Source organism: Sander vitreus, chromosome 13, assembly GCF_031162955.1.
Source record: "Sander vitreus isolate 19-12246 chromosome 13, sanVit1, whole genome shotgun sequence".
Lineage (NCBI taxonomy): Eukaryota > Metazoa > Chordata > Actinopteri > Perciformes > Percidae > Sander > Sander vitreus.
The window spans coordinates 23,666,334-23,690,123 of NC_135867.1; the positions used below are offsets into that span (position 1 = coordinate 23,666,334).

At 40.3% G+C, this 23,790-nt stretch overlaps 1 protein-coding gene across 2 annotated transcripts in view; it reads left to right on the top strand.

Moving 5' to 3' along the window:
* Positions 1-20,494, top strand: part of spns2 (SPNS lysolipid transporter 2, sphingosine-1-phosphate) — a 68,264-nt gene extending 47,770 nt beyond the window's left edge. Inside the window, exons 7-13 of one of the 2 annotated variants that reach the window (XM_078265264.1) lie at positions 304-450; positions 694-883; positions 3,283-3,348; positions 3,901-3,999; positions 7,274-7,437; positions 10,065-10,101; positions 16,951-20,494. In XM_078265264.1, the coding sequence (XP_078121390.1) occupies positions 304-450; positions 694-883; positions 3,283-3,348; positions 3,901-3,999; positions 7,274-7,437; positions 10,065-10,101; positions 16,951-16,965 (718 nt within the window). In that variant the 3' untranslated portion in view covers positions 16,966-20,494. Of the gene's footprint in view, positions 1-303; positions 451-693; positions 884-3,282; positions 3,349-3,900; positions 4,000-7,273; positions 7,438-10,064; positions 10,112-16,950 lie in introns of both variants that reach the window. The other variant, XM_078265265.1, reaches the window with a different exon arrangement.
* The last annotated feature ends 3,296 nt before the right edge of the window (positions 20,495-23,790 follow it).

Below are 23,790 nucleotides of genomic sequence, written 5' to 3' on the forward strand. Positions count from 1 at the left end.
TGACTTTTAGCTATACACAGTCTTCCACATTCACAACCAATGGAATGTGTTAAATGGTGTGTTATTTTTGTCTCCTACATAAAACTGTCAACTGTATATCATTTCAGTCTACAATGTAGCACAGATATGCTTTTTGTCTTTTGTATTTCCTTATTATCTATTTGCAGATGTTATCAGATGTTTTTTTACGAAGAGAGCAAGTGAGATGTTTGAGATTGTGTGAGAAAAAAAGAAGCTTGTTTCTGTTGTAAGCCAAGAGATAATTACCTGTTTGATTGTGCGTGTTTTTCTTTGTGTGGCTAGTCGGAGCTATGTGTTCTCCTCCCTGGCATCCTCGGCGGTGTCTTTTGCCACTGGTGCATTTGGCATGTGGATCCCTCTGTACCTGGCCAGAGCTCAGGTGGTGCAGAAGACGGCCTGCACCAAAGAGATCTGCAGTAGCACAGACAGGTGAGAGGTTAATGACTAAACATAGAGAGCAGGCTTTAAAGTCACAGGTGTAATCTGAAACCGTGTAAAAGAGAAAGATACCAGCATCCTTTGTGTTCAAAGCTGGATGAACTGGACTGAACTACTACAGAGCTAAAGTCCAGTTCATCTATTTATATTGTAAGTAGTAATAAGTATTTCAATTAAGACTTGCATGATATATATTTGAAGTAACCTAAGTCTTGTCTCCGCTCTCCTGTCTAGCCTTATCTTTGGGGTGATCACCTGTGTGACGGGTCTGTTAGGCGTGGTCATCGGGGCCGCCACCACGCGCCTGTGTCGCCAGAAGACAGAGCGAGCCGACCCACTCGTGTGCGCTGTCAGCATGCTGGGCTCGGCTATCTTCATCTGCCTCATCTTCGTGGTGGCCAAGAAGAGCATCGTAGGAGCTTATGTAAGAGTCACTATATATTGTGTCTGCAGCAGAGGAAGTCTATGATTAGGCCCCTTTCTGCTTTCTGTTATTCAAGAATCAACAGGTCATCAGTGAAAATGTCCTTCTGCCAAGGAGCGATTAGTATGTTAATTATGGGTTAGCTTTAGGGGCTGAGAATTAAAAGGGAAAGTCTGGTAACCAATCTAACAAGAGAAGGCTTAGTAAAAGCTTATCGGGCGGGGTTAATGTTTGAATCAGAGATGAGCAGTAGAAGGACACCTTGCCTGATGCCAGCTCCTTTCAGGCCCAGAGGCAGTGAGTGGGATGTTGCTCCTCATAATTAATAGCCTTAATTGCAGGTTAGATTGAGATGGCCTCGGGAGCTGCTGCAGGTGGTTGAGGCTCATTCCTCATCTGGCCAAAAGTTAAAAATCTCAGGCAAATGCCCAGAGAGCTTAATTGCCTTGTGAAGCAGGAAAGGGTGCAACTTAGCAATCACTGCCCTGAAACAATGCACTCTGGGCACTCTCACCAGGCACACATTTCTCACTCTTATCAAGAGACAAAGGAATAGGAACTGACTCTCAACAACCTGGGCAGTAATAATGCTGGAAAGCTGGGAAAGATGGAAAATATTTCCCATGAGTGTAGAGGAACATAACAAACAGCCTTTCATATCCGAAATGTGTGACCTTGCCATGTCTGACCTTTGATTATTTTATTTTTTAACAGTATAATAAGTTTGTTTAATACAGCACCTTTTACAGACAAAGTCAGTGCTTCACAAGACAAGAATTGTTACAAACTAATACCCAATAACAGTAAAATGAACAATTACAAATTAATAATATAACAATAGTAATACAAATTAAAAATAGTAAAAACTAAAGTACGTGGGAGGTGCGTTGTTTGTATGTGCAGGATGACAGGCCACATTATTGACAATGACTGCTTTTATAAAACTGTGATAACATGCCATTTCAATCAACAAAGAATGACAATATTAAATAATAGCCTTATTAATTAAATGTGCCATGCTCCATATACTGTATGGAGTATATGGAACGTACAGGTTTTCAACAGCTGCTGAAAAAAGTAGTTACTTAATGATAAATAATTACTTGCTTCCATGAGGTCAAAGGAGCACATTTATTAGGTGTTTGACGCGAGGCATGACTCAGCCAATTAGACCTGAGGTGTCTATATTAATTACATGACAACAGACCGGTCCAACTCAATTCTAGACAAATGCTATGTGACAGAAAGGGTTTTTGCTGATGCACTCAAGTGACACCAGATTTCTATCTTTGCATTGGTCACAAAGGGGTAAAGATGCAGGCATCGGATGCTCTCAAATGTTTCAGATGTTACCCAAGACCAATTAAGAATTTGGTTGGTGGAAACATACAACAGTATTAGTAGTTAAACCATAACAGGCCGTGACTTCAAACACGTGACTTCACTTCTTCTCGGACTACTCTACACTACCATGTTAAATCATTGCACAGTACAGCAGCAGTTGTAAGTGATCAGCTCAGGTTTCATTGCGAAGCACTGACAGATGTGTCATGTTATGAGGCGTGACGTGGCTGTGTAACCATTGACCTGCCGCAGCTGTTGTCTCGTCAACGCATAGCTAATCTGAGGAAAGGCTGGGCTTCTCTCTTCTGAGAGGCAACATGTCGGTCACGGTGTCTGGTTCGCAGCTCTCAGAACACACTTGTCTACATCTCCTCTGTCAGACCCCTTCTGTAGCTCTCTGTACTGTACTGTAGGTCTGGCACACTTGCAGAAGGGTTATTCCCCAGCAGGAAACACACATCAACCTGCCGCGTCAAACCGTGCCAGACGAAACCAGCCAATACAGACACGCGAGATTCCACTGCAAACCAAATCCCTCTGGGTCTGTTTTTAAGAAAGTAAAATAGCAACAACAGCTGGTACCGGCTGGTGTACATACAGTAGCCTGCTTGCACATATAGTACGCTGTGCGTCAAGTCTACCATGTTATTTAAAGCTTACGTTATCTGTTCCACCCATTCAGAAGTACAGTAGGAAATAAATGCAATGCAGCTGGATTTAAATTTAGGAAGTGTTCAAATGTTACCACATTGAATATACGGCTTTGACAAGAATAAACCATCCTTATCTTCCTGTGCTGTTTTTCAGCTTGTAGGCTCAATGGGACCAAAATGAAGGGCCTGCACCTCCACGTATAATTGGGCCACAGCATAATAACATGTTTTTAAACCACAGCAACCAAAGCACTTTTATTCAGCATTGGATTCCCACACACAGTAGCAATATCTGCATCCTCCTTATTTGGCTTCATGTCTGCCTACCAATCTTTTGTGCAGTGGAAATTGGATGATCTTAATTAGCACCACTAAATAGACAATTTATTCTGCTTTATTTAGGTTTGCATCTTTATAGGCGAGACGCTGCTTTTCCTGAACTGGGCCATAACAGCAGACATTTTAATGGTAAGTACTGAGAACCTATACTTATCCATTGGGTCAGTGGAAATTCCTGCAACAAACTACACCAAACGGTGGCCATCTAATTAGACACAGTTTTGTGAGATGTGTGAGTGGACTAGTGTGGGTGGGGCTGATAATTACTGTCTTTACCATGATTGATTCATACACTGTTCATGAAAACAAATATGATGTATGTTTTGGTATCTAAAAGTGAAAAGTAAGCCAAATGAAATTAGAATTTCAGTAAGGTGGGTGGACCAAAAAGTGCCTACATTTGTAACTAGGTTGGAGACTGTGGTGAGTTTGTAGAGACAGAGATAAGCCATTACAGACATTTGAGTGACAGCTCTGCCTGTGGTGTTCTGAACTAATGAGGTGGGCACTGTGTACATAATTGAAGAAGCAAGAATTGTTTTAACATGGCTGAGTGACTCTTTCTACCCCTGTCTCTTCATTGCCTCACACCGTCTCATGTATTTTTTACCCTCCGTTTCTCTCTCTCTCTCTCTCTCTCTCTCTCTCTCTCTCTCTCTCTCTCTCTCTTTCTCTGTGCAGTTTGTCGTTATCCCCACGCGGAGAGCAACGGCGGTCGCTTTTCAGAGCTTCACCTCTCATCTCCTGGGTGACGCAGGAAGTCCGTACCTGATAGGCCTGGTAAGACTCTTCCAGAAGAATCTCAGGGTGTGTGTGTGTGTGTGTGTGTGTATGTGTGTGTGTGTGTGTGTGTGTGTGTGTGTGTGTGTGTGTGTGTGTGTGTGTGTGTGTGTGTGGGGGGGGGGGGTTGGGTATATTTAAGATTTATTCCCAGGTTGTAAATCTCAGCTGGAAGGGACAGCTTCAGCGTATATGTAAGCGGTCCGTTCATACACACCATGTATTCAGATACATGTTCAGGCATTGCTTTAAGTGGGCCAGTGCAAAGTGAAGTACAAGCTTTTAGCACACGTCTCAGGAGGGCTGGTGAACAGTGTTGCGATTCCACCGCTCCGGTCAGGAGATGAGAGAGGGATTCTTACTGAGAAGCTAGGCTTCTCAAGGTCACGGTCACTCAACCCCCCAACAGGGCCCCCCCCCCATGCATATATCCAGGGGGCCAGAATACAAGTGCTGCTTGCTATTTAATGGAGTGTAAAACAGGATCCACCTCAGACTGTCAAGCAGCATTCCTCTCATTCCCAATAGAGAATGAACATTTCTGAAGTTAAATAGTAACTTCAGAACACAGGTACACATTCCGTATTCCTTATTTGAGCCTACAGGACGCAATGAAAAATACGCTGTTTTACACAGGCAACACAAAACAAACATCACAGACATACTGCATGAATCTAATCTAATCTAATCTTCACATCACATCCAAATGTTTAACTTTTTATATCAGTTTCTATGATGTGCCAGTAACTTGCTGGGAGAGAATAGACTGCCTCAGTGTTACATTGTGTTTTATTGTTGTGCCTCTGTCTCACAGCCTAAGTCATGTTAACAAAGACAAAGTGGAAGTCTTTGATTAGTGAATCAAACTGATCCTGGAGATCCACTGTCAGGGCCTGACAGTCTGGCAACAGACGCAGCTGTCTGTCGCGCTGCATTCAAAGTGTCCTGTTTTTCTTTTTCTTTTCTTCCCTAAATGGAAATGTTAAACTATTGTCGAAGCCAGATAAAAGGAGCAGTATGTTATGTCCAAATACTGACAAGCTCTTTAAAAGACTAAACAAAACTGGCATAAAAAAATTTAAAAATTCTGGGAAACAGAATCCAACGCTGTATTGTTCCTGCAGATCAAATAAAACCCAGTGTCAACCTATATTCTACAAACGTCCTGTTGACACAAGAGAGATACAGTACTTTGAAATGTGATGTGTGATGTGTGATTCAGTCTGGATTACTTTAATTCTAACTGATGTAAATATTGCAACCAGTCCTGAAAAGATTAATGGATTATTCGATCCACAGAAAAATGACTGACAGCAGTTTTGTTGATCAAAAATGATAAACATTTCCTGGTTTCAGCATCTCAAATGTGAGGATTTGTTGCTTCACACAGCTGTTTCATATCAATTAATTAATTAATAATGAATTATCTTTGGGTTTTGGCCTGTTGGTCGGACAAAACAATCAATGTAAAGATGTCAATTTGGGCTCGAGGAACATTTGACGGGCATGTTTCACCATTTCATATGACATTTCATAGACTACGCAATTAAATAGATGATGATTAATTGATCATTAAAATCATCGTTAGTTGCACCTTTAGTTTCAGCCTTACAACATGATATGGTACCCAATATAATTGCTCTCATAATATTTGAACAAGTTTCAAATGTCAGAATAATGCAGCCCACACACACTGCCAGCCAAAATGACCCAGTCATGGCCCCACAGTTCGCCAGTCACCCAGGTTCTCCATCCAGCCTCTGGGCTCAGGACACTCCTCTGACACTCACTCAATCCCCCGACCTACGAGGGCCAGAATGCTCCAAGTGCGTCACCACTCACTGCCTCAATTCTTGAACTGAGGCTTAGCACGCGAGTGTGATGGACTAGTCGTGACGCACGCTGAGTATGGGCAGATATACAGTCACTTATGCACACTGGCACAAATCCTGTGAATGAGCAAAGTGGAGAATTTCAAGGAAAACAGACGGGTGGTTATTGCTAAGCAACCACAGGAGAAAGTGAGCGAGTGAGTCAGTCCTTTTGGTTCACAATTGGCTTTTGACATGTGCACCAAACAGACCAGCAGATGACGTGCTCAACTCTACAAACCACCATAGCACCATAGTTGCTTTTTGTGGGAACGCCTGCAGATATTGGTGCCCAAATGCCACACAATTACCACTTCCTGTTGTGTAAAAAAGTGCATCAGAAATTCTCCTGAGCATGTGCCAACATCCCCCTCCATCAGCACGTAGACCAAAACAGTTGTCACATAAGAATCCCCCGAGAACCACTGAATGGACTCCTCCTATACTGCATGAGTAGGACATGTCCGCGGGCAGAGTGGGTGGCAGGGAAACGCTAGGAACAATCTCTTAGCAATCTTCCAAGAAATTCCTTCTAGCTCGATAATTAGACATGCAGCAGCACACTATGCATTTTTAGCTAAGCTGTACTGTTGCAAGTTGCAGGCAATTTACCGTACCTGGTGAAATAGCTCTGCAATGGCCACACACACAGCTGCTGGACGTACACCATGTTTTGCCACACACGTGTATTTCATTTATTTCCTTCCACTTTCCTCACTCTTTCTCTGATCACTCCTCCAGCACATGTTTACTCCCTCCGACATCCTCCTGTCAGCAGTTCTCCAGCTCTCTCCGTGGAGAATCTCATTCTGCTGACGCTAACATATGATGTGCTTGAGCCAGGGTGACCTATGGCCGCTCAGACTCTCACTCATACACAGACAAGAAGCCCCCTCTTCTTCCTGCTCTGCACACATACACATAATCTGCTAAAAGCTACCATCGGCAGCCTCCTCTCCGTCACGATTGTCAGTACAGTGATCTACGTTTGAGAGCTGCCCTGTGAGTGACACTGGAAAGCAGAAATGGTCACTTTACACCCACTATTCTCCAGCTGCTGTTTTCCTCAGCGCCACACATCACAGACAGACTGAACGCAAGTGTTACCCAAACCTTTGACAACAATAGAGTACGAGCTATTAGCTGTAAAATCCTGCCACGCTTAAAACAAAAACAGGGCGTCTCACATAATACTGTGTGTCACTTTGATCTGTGATGAAACATGCAGAGCTCCCACTGTATGTGAGTGAGTTGAGCATAGCGTCATGTGGAGTGTGTTGGAGCATGACAGGATATTTTTATTATTTTGAATGAAATCTCTCTTGTCTTTGTGTCTGTTTCTCTGTGTGCGTATATGTGGTGGTGGCGGTGGAATGTGTTTGTCATTGTGTATTTGTGTGCAGATCTCCGACGCCCTTCAGCAGAGCTACACAACCTCGGCGCTGTGGCAATTCCTCAGTCTGGGCTATGCCCTCATGCTTTGTCCCTTCATCATCGTCCTGGGGGGCATGTTTTTCCTGGCCACTGCGCTGTTTTTCCTGGATGACAGGGAGAAGGCCGAGAAACAGTAAGTGACTCAGACAGTGTTTGAATAACTCATCATTATTTCATTTGTTATTTAGCCATTCATTCTTTAAATATTTAAGACTTGCTTGAGATGTTCTCCGCTGGCTTTCTGAGCTCCACAAATCCAAACACACCACCTCAGTGCAAGAGGCTGGAGAAGCAGCAATAATATTGGTGTTATTCTGAGTGCCATACAAATATAAAGAGGTTAGACATGGGGACAATTATATTCTCTTTAACCCAGTTGTGGGGTTTGAAGTGTGTCAGGGACAAGCTGCCCTGTGTCAACAATGGAGCTCAGATAGACTCAGAAAGCAGAAAGGCCCCAGAGCCAATAGAAAGTCCCAGTCAGCTACTATAAAAGTGCTCCAGAGCTGACACAAGCTGTTCTAGCCATCAATTTGTTTAAGTGTCCTTACATAGACTTTTACTAACTACCTCCCCTTTTATTCAAGTATTGACATTTTCCTCTTTCAAACACCAAAAAATGTGAAGAGCCCAGAGGGCACAGTAGCTGGTCATAGCCTTAAAAGGCTAAAACAAATACACTGATCCGCTTTCAGATGGTGAGACATCACTTCTTGTTTCTTTCTGACTATTTTTTCCTACTTTTTTATCACATTGACTTACTCCCCTGGTGCCAGCGCTCTCAGAAATGACTTCCTTCCTGTTGAAGATGAGGGACATTTTTAGATAGGATGGCAGTCTGATGTCTGTCTTAACCCTGAGGAGTTTGTTGTTCCCACACCAAAACCCATTATTAAGACAGATTTTTAGCACAATTTAAGCAGAATAAGCATATTTGCAATCATATGTATTGAAGAGGACAGCTAGAAATGTGGAAACTGAACTTCAAGTTTCAGTGGAAGTTTTTCAAGTTTTTAATCCTGGGGTCAAGCTACCATCCAAGCCGTTATTATGTCCTCTTTGTAATGTTCATAGCTTTAAAGTGGTCTCTGCAAAGGCACCGCTAAGCTGATGTGTGGCTTCTGTTGGGCCTGATCCAGGGAAGAAAAGGGAAGAAATGCAGAACAATGACCAAAAGAGAAGTCCCACTCTTGCCGTCATGCCAGTAATAGATACTAGTTTGTGGTCCAATTTGTGGTTTAAGCTATCTCACCACATTATTGCACAGTGTGGGCAGATGGCACATGTTCACTCAAACTATATCTAACCACAACCCCATTGACTTTCACACTACACGCTGTAGGGCAAAGCTAATAGAGCAACAGATGGAGATAAAAAGACTCAGATATGAAACACTTTATGTTTTATTACAAATACGATGCTCAACATAAACGTGAGGAGGCTGGCTCAACATTTCAAAGCTTATACAGTACCTTAAATAAAGGTTTAACAGTTGTATTAATCGTTAATGAATCATTTACTAATGCTTTATAGATTAGATATAGATTAGAAGCTATTAATACATTTTCGGTTGCCAGGTTGTGAAAAATCTCTCTGGCTATTGAGTCTTTAATAAAGTCAAATTATCAGACCATTAATAAAGGGCCAGGAGTCTGTCCCTTTCTAATGAGCAAACTCTGCAGTTAGACATGTTAATAAGCCATTAATACATGGTAACAAACAGCAAGTCTGCAGTTATAAATGGTAATAACCAGCCTAATTAGAAACCTTTTCCTGAACTACATACATGTATCCAGTACACATGTATATTTGATATCAGAACATTACACTGAGAATACACTTTGAAACATATTCAATATCAAATGCCTTACTCTCCTACTTAACTTCAATACATTTCCATCTGTATCTACAAAGAACTGCCAGAATCAGAATAGTTCATTTTCTACCTTCGCTTGTATGCCTCACCTATAGATGGGTTAATCATACACCAGCTTGTCAGATTACATCAAGTTTGTGTATATATACCAAACATAGCATTGCATACCTCACATAGTATACTAGAGGCCCCTATAGAACTGTACAGATTTGTACTAAACATCCCAATGAAGAAAAACCTCAAACTTAAACAGCAGCAGCTTTTATGTAACGAGCTGCAAACAGCACCTTAGGGACCAAGAAATATGACAACATCCACAACTTTGTACAACTAGGTTTGTTTCATGACTGGGATATTTATAGATTCCATTCACGCTATAAAGCCCCTGATTTATAAATTTCCTCTGACTTTACAGAGCGCTTTGCAGCTTTTTCCCCTCCTTTGAGTGTGTCCTCAGATATTCACCGCTATTTATAAAAGGCGCGGAGCCGAACAAGTTACTCACTGGAGCGCGCCTTTCTATTTCCAGCCTTAAAGAGTGCTTTATTATTTCTAGGTTGTTAGCTTTTTTTAGGCTGCAGGGTTGCCATTAATAGTCCACATTTACACTTAGTGATGTGTGAGAGCACAACTGTCTCATCCGCCATGCTGGTGCGCTTTGACAATAGAGATTTAGTGTGGGTCAGGGCAGGGTGAGCACTACAGCCTGGAGGATCAGCAGACTGTGACAACTGACAGACCAAGGAAGACACTTAGCCTGTGATGAGCGAAACTGGGAGAATTTGTTGGAAAAAGGGAAAAATAAATGTTGAATGTGATTTGAGAAGATCTGTCTGAAAGCGTTTGTTGATCCATAAATCCTAAAACTATACCTCTCTCCTCAGGTTGAGCCAGATGACACGACCACCTTCCTCAGTCAAGGTATGACCAGGTAAATTGCCTTTTCTCCCAAAGACGCTTTTACACTTTAGTGCTTTTCACATCAGCAGTTCTACAAGCAGTTTAAGTGCTTGCTAACAAAGAGACGGTTTTGGAACATTTATAGGGCTCTCTCCTCATTACCTGGGAAGCATAATGTAGAGGACTTAGGAGGACTTCTTTCAGGACTTAAAAGACACTTTGACCCTGATGTTATCCAAAGCTTTATGTCATTGTAAACGCTGAAAGTGATACACGTTATGATACACAAATGATTGATCTATGATCTAGTTCCTGTCTCAGTGTACTCAGGGAGTGTCCAGGCATTCTTAGAGTGGTGGTTATTTGACCAACTATCTGGCATCTTATCAAGACCCAAGCTGCCTTCCCTCCTTCCTGCCTTTATCGGACTCACACACACACACGGTGCAAAGCCTCTCTAATTATTAACTAAGCAAAGAAAAGACACAATAACTGGCAGCACACCAGCCAACTCTGCACTGTAGGACAATGGGGAGCTACTGTATTTGCCGGTACAGAATAGCAAGATTAAACTTTGACTCACTGATTAGAAGGACAAGGTATCTGTTGTGACTTTATGTAAAAGTTGAGCCAAAAGGTCAAGGTTTACCCCCCTTCTTATCATTTCTTTGTATCTCTGTCCGGGTTTATTTGTCCACTAAACATTTGTCAAAAATGTACACAAAGTGCAGAAAAATAGGTCATGAATGTGTACACTGCTGGGTTTATTATGACCACCTTGCAATAATGCTTTGTGTGTCTCCAGTGTGAAATGGAGAAGGTCAGAAAAAGAGAACAAATCACTTCCTTATATATATTAGGGCTGTCAAAATAACGCGTTCATTTCGATTAATTAATCTGAGAAAAAATAACGCTTTAAAAAAAATAACGCAGATTAATCCATTCCTTATTGACGTTTGTCCCAGAGCCGTTCTAGCCACCATTCGACTGTAAAATGAAGGAGGAAGACGAGAATATGCTGCCTGGATCATTGATTGGAACATTTACTTGTAAAAATCTTCTTCCTGAATAGGGTTGGGTACCGAAATCTGGTGCCACTGATATATCTGCGCTTCTCTCTGATGCTCTGTAACAGACGTTACAGGAAACACAAACACCGCTGCATGTGACGCTAGTTAACATTATACTCAACAGCAGCTAACATTAGCCTACCACTAGCTAGTTAACGCTATACTCGACAGCAGCTAAAGTTAGCCTACCGCTAGCTAGTAGCTGGATTAAAAACGGTTAAAATGATGACAGCTAACGCTAAACGGTGTAAAGTTTGACTGTGTTTTACTGGAGAGGATTCCAACACATGTAACATCTGCAACTGCCGTTGTCAGAAAAACAACTACAGCCTCGTGGTGCATTCAAAGTTATTGTTAAATGTCCTTTTCCCATTTAGTGGTTGTTTTTGATATTCAACAGCAATTTATTAGTGAAATAAGTTATTGTTATTGTTATACATTATTATTAAATCATTTCACTTAGACCATATGGCCTAGCAATAAACAAGCCTTCTTTAATGTCACCGACTGTTATTTAGTACCCTTCTTGTTTTTTCTTGTTTTTTTTTTACTTTCTTAAAAAGTATCGGTCCAGGCACCGATAATTATGTATGCCATTAATTTTGATTAATTAATCACAGAGTATGTAATTAATTAGATTAAATTTTTTAATCGATTGACAGCCCTAATATATATATATATATATATATATATATATATATATATATATATAGATAGATAGATAGATAGATAGATAGATAGATAGATAGATAGATAAATAGATAGCTTTCCTAAAAAAAATGTTAATTCATTCATTTCTTGGTTTGCGTGATAAAATTGCAGCAAATTGTGAAAACCAGGAAATGGAGGTGTGTGGGATTTCTTACAGAATGGTTAGAGTTCAGGCGAGGAAGCAGGGCGATCTGCCAGTTGCAACTCCCTGCAGTATTTGAACACAACAGTCGACTTGGTGGAAAAACTGTACAAAGGGGTAATATCCTGCAGGCGGACTACACTTTGCTGACTATTTTCTCAAGCCTTCATTTACATTTTCAGATTTATTTCTGCCTTCCAGACAGCCATTAGTTTCCATTCACTTCACTTTAGAATAAAGTGTCTACTTCCTGGTATCCTGCTGTTTTATCTATATATATATATATATATATATATATATATATATATATATATATATATATATATATATATCATACGGCAGTTATGACCATTGTAAAAATAAATAAATAAAAAGAATCCTTTGTGCATTCAAGGACACTCTGACATCTGACATTTGAGCATCGGCTGATGAAAAAAAAAAGCATTGCATTAAAGTATCAAGGTCCAGCTTTATTGTCTTATTGTGCAATGCTGTATTGTATAACAACGATGAATACAATTTTTTTTTATTTCTGAATTCTTTATATTCTTTTCTTGTATTGTTATTAGACATAACTTATTTGCAGTAAGCTTACAATTCAGAGTGTCCTTGAATGTGCCAACTATGAGACTGTTCCACAAACACTTTATGCTTACAGCTGCTTAACCACATAATCTAGTCAAACATAGGCCCAAAAAAGTAAAAGTGTGATGGATTTCCCATCACAAGCAAGTCTGAAAGCTCTGCAAGTTGATTTGCATTGTGTACTAATGAATAGGAGCCAACGGCTGTCTTGAAGGCAGGAAATCAATCTAAAAAAAAGTTGTGGCATGCTTTGGAAAATATTCTGGAGAAATATTCTGGATAAACAATTTGTAAGGTAGTTAAATCTTTAGTGCGTCACTTTTTTTTATAATAATGAACGTCCGTTACATTCAAGCCATTGCCCAATGAGTTGATACAAAGCTAAGTAAGACTATCAGCTCCACACAACTCTCCCTGCATTTCTCAGTATGGCTATAATACACAAAACCACCAGTGTGTTTTACTGCTAGTACTGAAATGTCATTACATTACATTGGCAGGGTGACATTAGTATGCACAGCTAATAACAGGTGACATGAAAGGCTCCCACATGGCTGCCACACATCAGGTTTCAGCGGCACTTTATGCTCTCAGCCTGAGGGTTTCATCAGTTCTCTGTCACACACAGTGACTCAAGCATTTTCTCCCTGCTGTCAAACAGGGCTGATTATAGAGAGCAGTGATTACAGATACATGAGGTCAGAGTTGAATCTGCCTGCAAACCTGATCATTTCTATTCTTAAGTAAACCACGAGGTGCTCAGTGGTGATTGATTATCAACACATTTCTTTTGGAGGATAATCCAATCAGTGACAGGCAATATTTCCTCCCTTGGGTCTGACTTACAGATCAATACAGTTCACAGTTCATCTGCTCTCTGATATGATGTAAAGTGTTGCAGTCCAAACACTTACTCTGACCACTGTTCCCAGAGGTACAACCCGCTGCTCTGAGAAACAATTAAGAAAGAAACATAAGGATGTAAAAGAACACATATGCGTTGTGAAGTGCTGCGGTAGATTAAAGGAGACTATTTACATTACTGTAAATTCCACTGCGGGTGGAAGTGAAGGAGAGGAATTTGGAGTAGGAGAGAAAAGACACACGACCGCTGAATAAATGAGGATGAAGAGAAGCAGTAATCGCCTAAACTGTTATACATCGCAAGCTATTAATCTCCGGTGATGCAATCCCAGACGGAGATCTGATACACTGAGATCCAATTAACTTCCTCTGCAGGAGGAACCAGCCTCTGCTGACCAGATTCACCGCACGGCGCGTGATAACAAGAGGACATCCCCAAGCTGGGGGCTGTCAAAAGATCAGCATGAGATCTGACAGCAGAGCTTCACACTCATTTATTCAGTAATCACAATCCCATATCACAGAGGGAGGAATCTCACATCACGAGGTCAAACTCTGATTTAGTCACTGCTGTCCAAACTTTAAGTGTTAAAAGTGTTTACACAGCTGCAGGCACATACTTTCCTTCTTCGCATGCTTATCATTCAACAAAAGCTCAGAGTCCTCAGTCAGCAGTGCTGAGTGGGCTCATGGGCAGTGACCACACACACACACACACACACACACACACACACACACACACACACACACACACACACAGAATATACACACACAGTACAGCCAGACTCTGATAACTGTAACCTGTGTAGCTGACGATGCATTTAGAAAGGTCCTAATCTTTCAGACCTTCTTCTTTCATAATCCAATGAATACGCGAAAAGGAAGAACTCAATCAGTGCCCTCTTTACAGTGAAGCGTCTTTGGTCGCGTCTACCAAACCATTTACTGCTTTCTCCATCCGTCCTCGAATGAGAAGCCAATCAAAGCTATAGCAATGTCAGCCATCATGATTTGCATCCTCCCAGCCAAAAACCACTACAAGTCGGTTTGATTAGAGTTTATCCGCTTGCCAGACCAATCACACCTCCCCTTTGCTTGAGAGGTCAACAGTCTCCAGCACAGTACTAGTGAAGCTAGGAGGCTAGGAGGCAGGCCAATCTATCACATCAAAGCATTCACAGCTTTAATTGTCTCTATGTCATGCTGGCTTTTGAGCAATTTAATTTTAAGTTTGGCTCATAAACAATTCACAGTTTACAGCAACAACTGACACTTATAATTGAAAGCAATGGTTCATCCCTGTTTTGGAGAATCCTCTAATCCTCCTGTTCAAGCTATTACCATTGTTTGTATGATGTGCGGCTGTTGTGTTGCTGGAACACAGCAGCATGTCTACATGAGTGTGAACGTATATGTCTATGTGTGCACACTGTGGATGTGTGGATGTGTGCTTGAGAGTGTGAGACACTTGCTTGCAAATTTGCTCTGCAGAGCTCCCTGCACTAATCCTGTAGTAGCTTGTGTACTGGAGCATCCAGGGCACCGTAATGACAGACCACAAACAAACAACGGGACGCACCGCCATCTCTCTCATCCAATCTGAAGAGATCACAAGCGTGGCCCCATGAGCACTTAATGATTTAATCTCCAACTGGAGTGTAGTTTCCCCCCCCTGGTGCCACATTTCAGCAGCTGGAGCAATGGCATGTTTACATCAATAGATTAGTTAGAGATAATGTAATATTTAACTCCAAGTTAAAGTTTCCAAGTTGGTCAGTGATGTGGTGTTTTTAACATCTTTAATGCAATGCTATTTATGAAGTCTATAAATTCTTGCAAAAGCTTGCTGAAAGCCTCAGAAACATTTTACATCAGCAAACCTTTTCCTTCATTTATCTTTCGTTTAAGTTTTTACACAAGGTAATACTTAACAGGTTGTATTAACACAGAGCAGTAAGTTGATGCAGTAGACAAATCAAGTTTACATTAGTAGTCATTCCTAATATCATTAGTGAACATAAATTATTTTTTTCTGGAGTCATGTTGTCTAAAATAAGCATGTTTAGTTAAAGTGCTCATATTATGCTTTTTTTTGGCTTTTTCCCTTTCCTTTATTGTGTTATATATCTTTTTTGGGCACGTTATAGGTTTACAAAGTGAAAAAGGGACTTACCATCTCCAACAGAAAACACTGTTCACAAACTGCTCCAAACAGCTCTATTGTAGTCCAGCCTTTACTTCAGGGACAAACGTGGTCACTTTTTATCACCTAGCTGCTAGCGTGGCACGCCCTCGTACTCTGCTTCTGACTGGCTAGTAGTCCTTACCTAGCTACTGAGCATGTGCGACTCCTAACAAAGATGGAACAGAAGTGAGATGTCTCACTCTGTAGCTAAAACAGAGAGCTCAACACACAGGGTGAAAAGAGGAGCTGCAGCAATGTGCAGTACAACAAAAATGTGGTGTTTTTTGAAAATTAAACCATGTAAACCTATTCTGACATAACCTCTAAATACAATTATGAACCTGAAAATGAACATAATATGGGCACTTTAAACATGCAAAGAAACACTAGAGTAAAAATATAAAACTTTAGGGTACTTTAACTACTAAAGAAATAATTTGTCTACATAAATATTGTTTTTTCTTTATTACAAAATAGTTTTAAATATAATGGATTTATTACATTTGTTCCAAAAAAAAAAAAAAAAAAATTGAAATATTCCAATGTACCTACTTCTCAGGATGTTTTACTCAAGAGACAGATTTACTGACATCCAATCTGTTTATTATACTGCCCAGAGGCCATCAGTACCCCCCCTGGTCTCGGTCATGGTGCAAGAATAAATGTAGCTAAACATGAACACTAAATCGACCATACAAAACTAAAACCCAGATAATATAAATGCAACATTAACAGAACATTATTAAAACACACTTTAACTAGAACAGAAACCGTTCAGAACATACAATTTTTTCCCATGAGCCTTTGCGGCGCGAAACAATTCAAACGACCCCGCCCCTCCCATACAGAAACTTAAGATCTCTCTGCTTAATATGACCTGTGCACTGCATACTTAAGCTGATTATTACAAACAACTAATGTGATTTAGTAATGAATATGGTATTTAACAAAACATGAAAGAATGAGTATAGTGACCATAAGTAGTGACCACTAAAAAAAGTTTAATTACAGTGTGTGATACACTGAGGCAAAGACACACTTGCATATTATGTGTGCTACTGTGGCTTATAGCTTGCTGTTGTATAGATTGGGGGAGGTCTGCATTAAACAAACTGTTTTGTGTTGGTATGCTGTGTGCAGGAAAATATTTAGGTCACAGACTGGTCCTGGTGTGCAGGCGTTATCAGGAAGGTCCTAACAGATGGCTTAGGAGCTTTCGACCTCATCAACATCAACATTAATTACATGAGAATATCCTGTGGTGAGGCCAGGCTCTAACTGTTTCCTCCCCACTCTCTCTCCCCTTCTTTCAGGTGACAGCCACATGAGGAGCCATCTGAAGAGGCAACCAAACTCAATGAGGATGACAAATTGGTGACAAAAAGCGAGGGCAGCTGATCCACTTCTTTAAAACCACGCCCATGTTCTCTTCACCGCCGCCACGATCATCCTCGTCCTCTTCATCCTCGTCCTCCTCATCCTCCTCTTGGCTCCTGCTGCTCTTCCTTTCCACACACTCATGGAGGCTGCTCAGAACTGGAACGAGGGAGCGTCTTGCCCCTCCTTGAAACGCCTCCAAATCACAGGTCGGTGAGAAAGCGCACAGCGGTGTGCTGAAACTGGCCGGCTGACAGCTGGTGTCCTCCTCACCTCTGTCTGTGAGAATCCACTGAACCTTCCAGGGAGGAGGTGGGGTGGCAAAATCCCCCGTGACCCCTCCGACTCCTGATGCCATACTACTGAATGCTGACCATGAACCTGCCCTGTCTGTCTGCTTGTCTGTCCAACGGTCTGTCCCTATGTCTCTCTGTCTGTAAGTTAAATCAGCTGTCAATCTGCACCAAGTGCCATAGCGTCATTACATTCCTTCAGACTTTGCACTGACCACCAACAACACTCATGACTTCATCACTATGTTTACATGCACACTATAATTCAGCCGTTGGCTATGAAATTACTTTGATTAAGCTGTTTGCATTTGCTAGACAGTAGAAGCTTCGTCGACATTTGTAAACTGCAGTCATAAAGCTCCATCGGTGTCTCTATTGCGCCCATTAAAATGGTCCACAATTCATTCTGCCCTGGCTTTCAACACTTGGAGCCTGTAAAGTTTTGTGGACCAAGTGATGCAACTCGTTAACATTTGCTGCAGGGATATCATTCTCTAAGTGTTGTTCATCCGTTCAAACAAGCCTCCAGCAACGGCCCTAATATCAGGTTACTCTGCACATCATAATGGCAGTACTAACAACATGAACTTCAAACGTAAATACAGTGTTTACACGATGAATGCAGTATTCTCATAATCGATCGAAGTTTAGCTGTGCATGTAAACATAGCCGTCAAAACCAAGAGCCAAAAAACAGTTACTTTCTAAAGGTCAGTGAATCAGCCTTAAAAATTGGAGCTTTCACATCAACAGCTGCTTCTTTTGACCCCCACGTGTGTGTTTTTATTTTTAGCTTTTAGCACTTACATCAGCATTGACAGTGCCAGCAAACAGGACAGAGATGACAGATTTCTGCACATTATTTTTCACAAGGTTTCTTGTGATTTCTTTTTTATTCTTTTTTCCTGTGTGTTGGATTTGAAACTGGAGGTCATACTGCCTATGATTGTTTCAGAAGGACGATGATGCAATCTGATTTAAAGCGGACACTGGACGATATCTTTTATAATTTATAATGTACATGCTTTTCCCAAAAGTAAATGAAATGCTACTTGTTTTTACTTTTAAGGAGTAACACCTGTGTTTTTGTGTACACAAGAAGCAATACAAACATTTTTTGAGGAAACCAACCTTTTAATCCACACTGCCTTATCAGTGAGCCAGGTTTCTCTTTAAAGGGGGTTTAGCTCTCTGATGGTTGGTTTTGAATTTCTGGACACATCACCCACACAGAGACAGAGTCAATTTTAATGATGGATTCCAGTCCTGTCCCCCCTGGTTACAATACCAGGCATTGTGAAAAGAGACCTTTCCCCCTCGCAATTGTAGATATCCCATTCCACCATTAGAAGAAAGGACCTTTGAGAAGAGCTGGAGTCACGGTCATCAGTTTATTACTGAGGGAAATCAAAATCCCAGACAGGAACAGGCAATCATTCCGCCCCTGGTTAGACTGATGGCGAGCTCTCTTATAGTTGATAACGGATAAGAGAGGAATCCCCCTTTGAAACCAGACCAGAATTTCCTCAGATGTCACAGAAGGAGCTGAAGAAACTGAGTCCCCTTCCACACCTGTACCAGAGAATGACATAGAGATTTAAATATGTAATAGAAGTGCAACAAAACCGGGAATTGGTTTCATTACTCTATGCTTTAATTACAGTATGTGCATCGTATTTTTAATTAGTAATAATTCATGCAAAATCCCACAGTCTGCTATAGCTAGTTGCTTGTGTATACAGAAATTTAGGCAAAAGCTTCATTAGAAGCTACCCTGAAGGATCATTTTGTTGTAAATTACCTGGTGGATACAATTTTACTAAAACCTATAAGCCACTAATGGAGTCAAAGGTTTTAAAACCGGTGCATAAAGGGGGGGAAAAAGCACTTCGCAGACCTCCAAGAAAACACAGAAGGAGGAGGATGGAATGACCTTAGCGGAGGAATAAAGGGAAACGTTGAGGTGGTTCCTGTAGCATTGATGTTTGAGCGTGACTCACGGCTTGCTGGCTGTGTGTGGGGTGCTGTGTGGGCTGTCCTTGTTGCCAGATCATTAGCTTTAGCTTCTCTCCAACTGCGTGGAGCTCTCTGAATGTGATTCTGTCGTGTTTACACACCTACATTTTCTTAATGAATTAAGCTTCTTACCTTCCTTTTATTGATTTTCTTAATGTTACCAAATGAGGTTTATATATATATATATATATATATATATATATATATATATATATATATATATATATATATGTATATATATACAATAGAGAGATAAATATATATATCTATATCACGCAGCAACCCTAATATATTGTAAATGATGGCTTGGATGCAATGTATTTATTTGTTTGTTACCATAATGGAGAATAATCTATAAAGGGAAGTTTAAGGTTTGTGTATACTACACTTTGTTGGATGTCATTGGATTTAGAAATGCCTGTTTTGTTCATTATTTGTATCACAATGAAACAACACAATACCTTTTTACATCACTACGATTCATCCTGTTTACTGTGATCTTGAATTGGACATCTCACACATATTACACACAAAAGGAAGTGCAATGCGAATGGTTTAAAGACTTCGTATTGGTATCATGTTTAGGGTGCAATACTTTTGCATTCACTTTTGTAGCTCTTAGTAAATGTTGTTTTTTTGTTTTTTTTAGAACAACGGATCGAAACCATTTTGCACACGTAATGTTCAGGGATTTATTTGAACCATAGCCTAGCATCAAATTCACAGTCTCTGCCACCGAGGTCTGTCACTTCGTGCTCACAGTACAGTACGTTGCTGACATATTGTTCATATCTGTTATGAGAAGGGACGTTGGCTCTGGTCAGATGGGTCATGAATTGAGTTTCACTTTGCCAAATTTAGTTGATTTAGCAGCACCAATCCTTTAGGTGTATATAAGTCCATTGTATCGAGTAATTCTATGTTAAAAATCACTGAAGTGATGTATTGAGAATGTGCTATTTCTTGTCATACAAGAATCATGTATAAAGAAACCTATTTCTGAAGTTGAGCAGAAAACAGAGGTTATTTTTTATTTTTAGAGCAAGTCAATACAAGAGAAGTGTAGAGGAATCAAAGGATATTATTCTAGAACTGAACTGTGATGCTCCCTCGGGGGGGTTGATAGAAAATGTACATGTCTGTAAATCAAATAAACCTATTTAATCACTTCATACCATCATGTTGTCTCTGTTTCTGTCAGACATTCAGCTCATCCAAACGAATCACCATCCAGCTGTGTCTCCATTAAGAAATTATTCTTTACTTAATTACTTTCCCCTGATCTATTTTAGGAGACTTTCATGTCGAGCTTCAGAGCAAAGTTAAATCTAGCCAGTGTTTGAAAAGATGTTAGCTTTTGCACTACAGAAGTGTCTTATCTAAGTCTAAGAATGAGCTATGTACTATTATGCACCACATGCTGTGTGCTATGCCTACATTTAAGTTCCTTAACTACAAACCAGAGACAGCTGGATTCTCATTTCACTGATCATTTTGAAAGCACATATTTGTTAATATTCACGCCCATTATGTCATATTCTGTAGCATTAGTGTTGCTAACACCTTACAAAAACATTACAGTTCAAGGACCAGGATTCATCAGTTGCTTTAGTTTAGTGTTAAACAGGAATCATCTGCAATCATATCCTCACAAGTTACCTAGTTTGCATCTAGATGTGTATATGAATGTATGCTCTGAATAAGATGATTAAAACATTTTTTGAGAATCCTGCTGTCTCTGGTTTGTGATTAAGAAAATAATTCTGAATTCCCTGCAACTAAAGGAGCTACTTGTCAGTCCTGTACATTGATGCTTGACTTTTCTTGAGAGGGCACAAAAACAGTAACTAATGTTAGAAGTAATAAGTGATTAATTGGTGAAATAGCTATTATTTTCATGTTGCTCAACAGCTGATTCAGAGTTAATCCAGAGTCACTCATGAAGAAAGTCAGTGTGTTGACTCACAAATATGTAAATGAACTAATCTGTCATTAACCTATTTTTTCCAGGTGTGTTTTGTAATCAATTAGCAGCAGTTTGAAGTTTTCTAAGTTATGGTCTTCCACAGGCAAATTAGATTTACAGTGAAGTAATTCCAATCCATAACAATTACATTGGAGAAACTTTTGACATAAATTATTGCGTCTTGTGGATTAATTCACAACAGTGTTGACAGTTGTAAGCTGTTCCTTTGCATAGCAATGAGTAAAGCCATCTACACCACAGCACCTGGTGAGTGGTAGACCTATTATTTCCTGAGCTAATGTTGTGCTTCATCTCGCGCTGCTGTCTGCCCAGTTGTTTACTTTGACCAACAAGTGAAACAAGTGAAGTCAGTCGTTGCTAGTCGTTCATGCTTTCTGCAACATTGGAATGCTTTCATTACATCCCACTTAGAATATCGTAACTCGCTGTCTCCCTCGCTGTCTCCTGTCTCCCTCCGTGTCATACTCAAAATGCTGCAGCAAGACTACTCACAAATCCAATAGAAAAGTGCACAACATTACTTTGAACGCACGTTTGGCGTTGGCTCCTGATCATATGTGGCCATTTACTAACCCCTCATCAGCCTGAATGCAGCCTGAGATCCTCTGGCTGAGGTCTGTAATTCCCAGATCAGGGCTAAGAACCAGAGGAGGCTGAGCCTTTGGAGGCACGGCCCTACCTCTCTGGAGCGACCTGCCGGAGGAGAGTAGGAAGTTCTGTTTTGTCTTTCAAATCACTCTTAAAAACACACTCTTTCAAAGTGGCTTTCTCTTGAATTGGTTATTCTAAAGTTTACCTCTTTTTTTTTTTGTTTTACTGTGTTTTCGTACTTCATACCTTGCTTGTTACTGTGTCAATTCTACTTTTAATTATAGATTTTCTGGTAAATTCTCTTGTTTTTATGTCTTTTTAAAGCACTTTGTAACTTCTTTTTTAAAAGTGCTGTATAAATAGAGTTATTATTATTATTATTATTATTATTATTATTATTATTATTATTATTGACATGTTTATGGATTAGACTTTAATATTAGAACTATTGAATGGGAATGGAAAATGCCGATTACTGTAGATAATAAGCCACTTTTGTTATGTTACTTGTAAAAATGTTTACTATGTACTGTGCATCTCGGTTCACAAATTGATACACTTGCCACTTATATACACCCATCAATATCTAAAGTCTACGATTCAGAGCAATTGATTTGTTCCTTACTCACCTCTCAGTATCTAGCCCGTATGTTGTCTACCTTATTGCAAAGTGTTTGTAATGCCTATACCTTATTGCAAAGTAATCTATTGTTTTTAAATAGTTTATGCACTTCACAGTTCACAGTGAAGACACACAAGCATGAGTTTGGTCAAAGGTGTTCATGCATAAACTATTTTATTTTAAAATATGCACCACTTTTGAGAACTGGATACTATTTTTCCTCCTCTCCTCATCTTTGCAGAGGCTTACAAAGTCTTGATTCTTATCACAGTGAGAGAAGGCCAGAGTGAGTCTGTGAATGAACTACTGTATTGTTCAGGTGCAGTCAGCCAGGCCTCTGTGAGGCTCAGTTTGTAAAGTAATCTTGCAGTCCCCAGAGTGGTTACAGACGGACTGACACATCACAGACATGACACATCCGTGCTGTGGATGCAGTGGAAAAAACAACATCTATTTACCTTCACAGGAAGTGAGGAAGTCCACAGCTAAAGGCCCTCTGTGTGCTGACGTTCATTAGAAAGCCAGAGTTACCTAACATGGCAGCTAATAGCACTAATGGACTTCTCTATGACAGGGCTGCACAAATACAAAGAGTAAGTATACAGTGTATTTGTGACAAAAGAAGACTTGATGTTGGCTGTGAGGCCTTTAATTAGGCAGAGCTACATTTTAAATGGATCATTCTATCTGCTCAGTTTAAAGAGGGCAAGATTATAGGGGAGCAAGAGGAAGCTCAAAGTAGAGAATGTGTTTGGTGTTTGGTCTGTGGATGACCAGGAGAAACCAACACTCTTTCCCACAGTCAGACCAATACATAACCCAAAGTCAGACGCTCCAATCTCAAAGTCAACACACCTAGTCATGCAGCAGGCAGGAAACACTGGGGCGTAGACAGGAAAAGGGGAGCCATTCTATCGAGAACTGGAATTTCCATTTGCACTTTGCCACTTAAACTCACAGAGGACAAACTTTTTACAACACGCAGGGTAAATTTTGGATGCCCTATTGGATGTGAAGCTTTACATGCTTGTCGGGGGTTTAAAAGCAGCATTGTTTAGGCCATCCTTTTTTTTTTAAATGTTACCATGCGTTATGAATCACAGTGGCTTGTTGTTTTGAAATGTACTTATGAAGAATAAAGTCAGCTTTCAATTCAACATGTTACACTTGAAAATGACATTATTACTTTGAATGTGTCCATGTGTTATGTGAAATGGACATCTTAAATTCAAAATGATAAATAATAATATAATAATAAAAAATATACC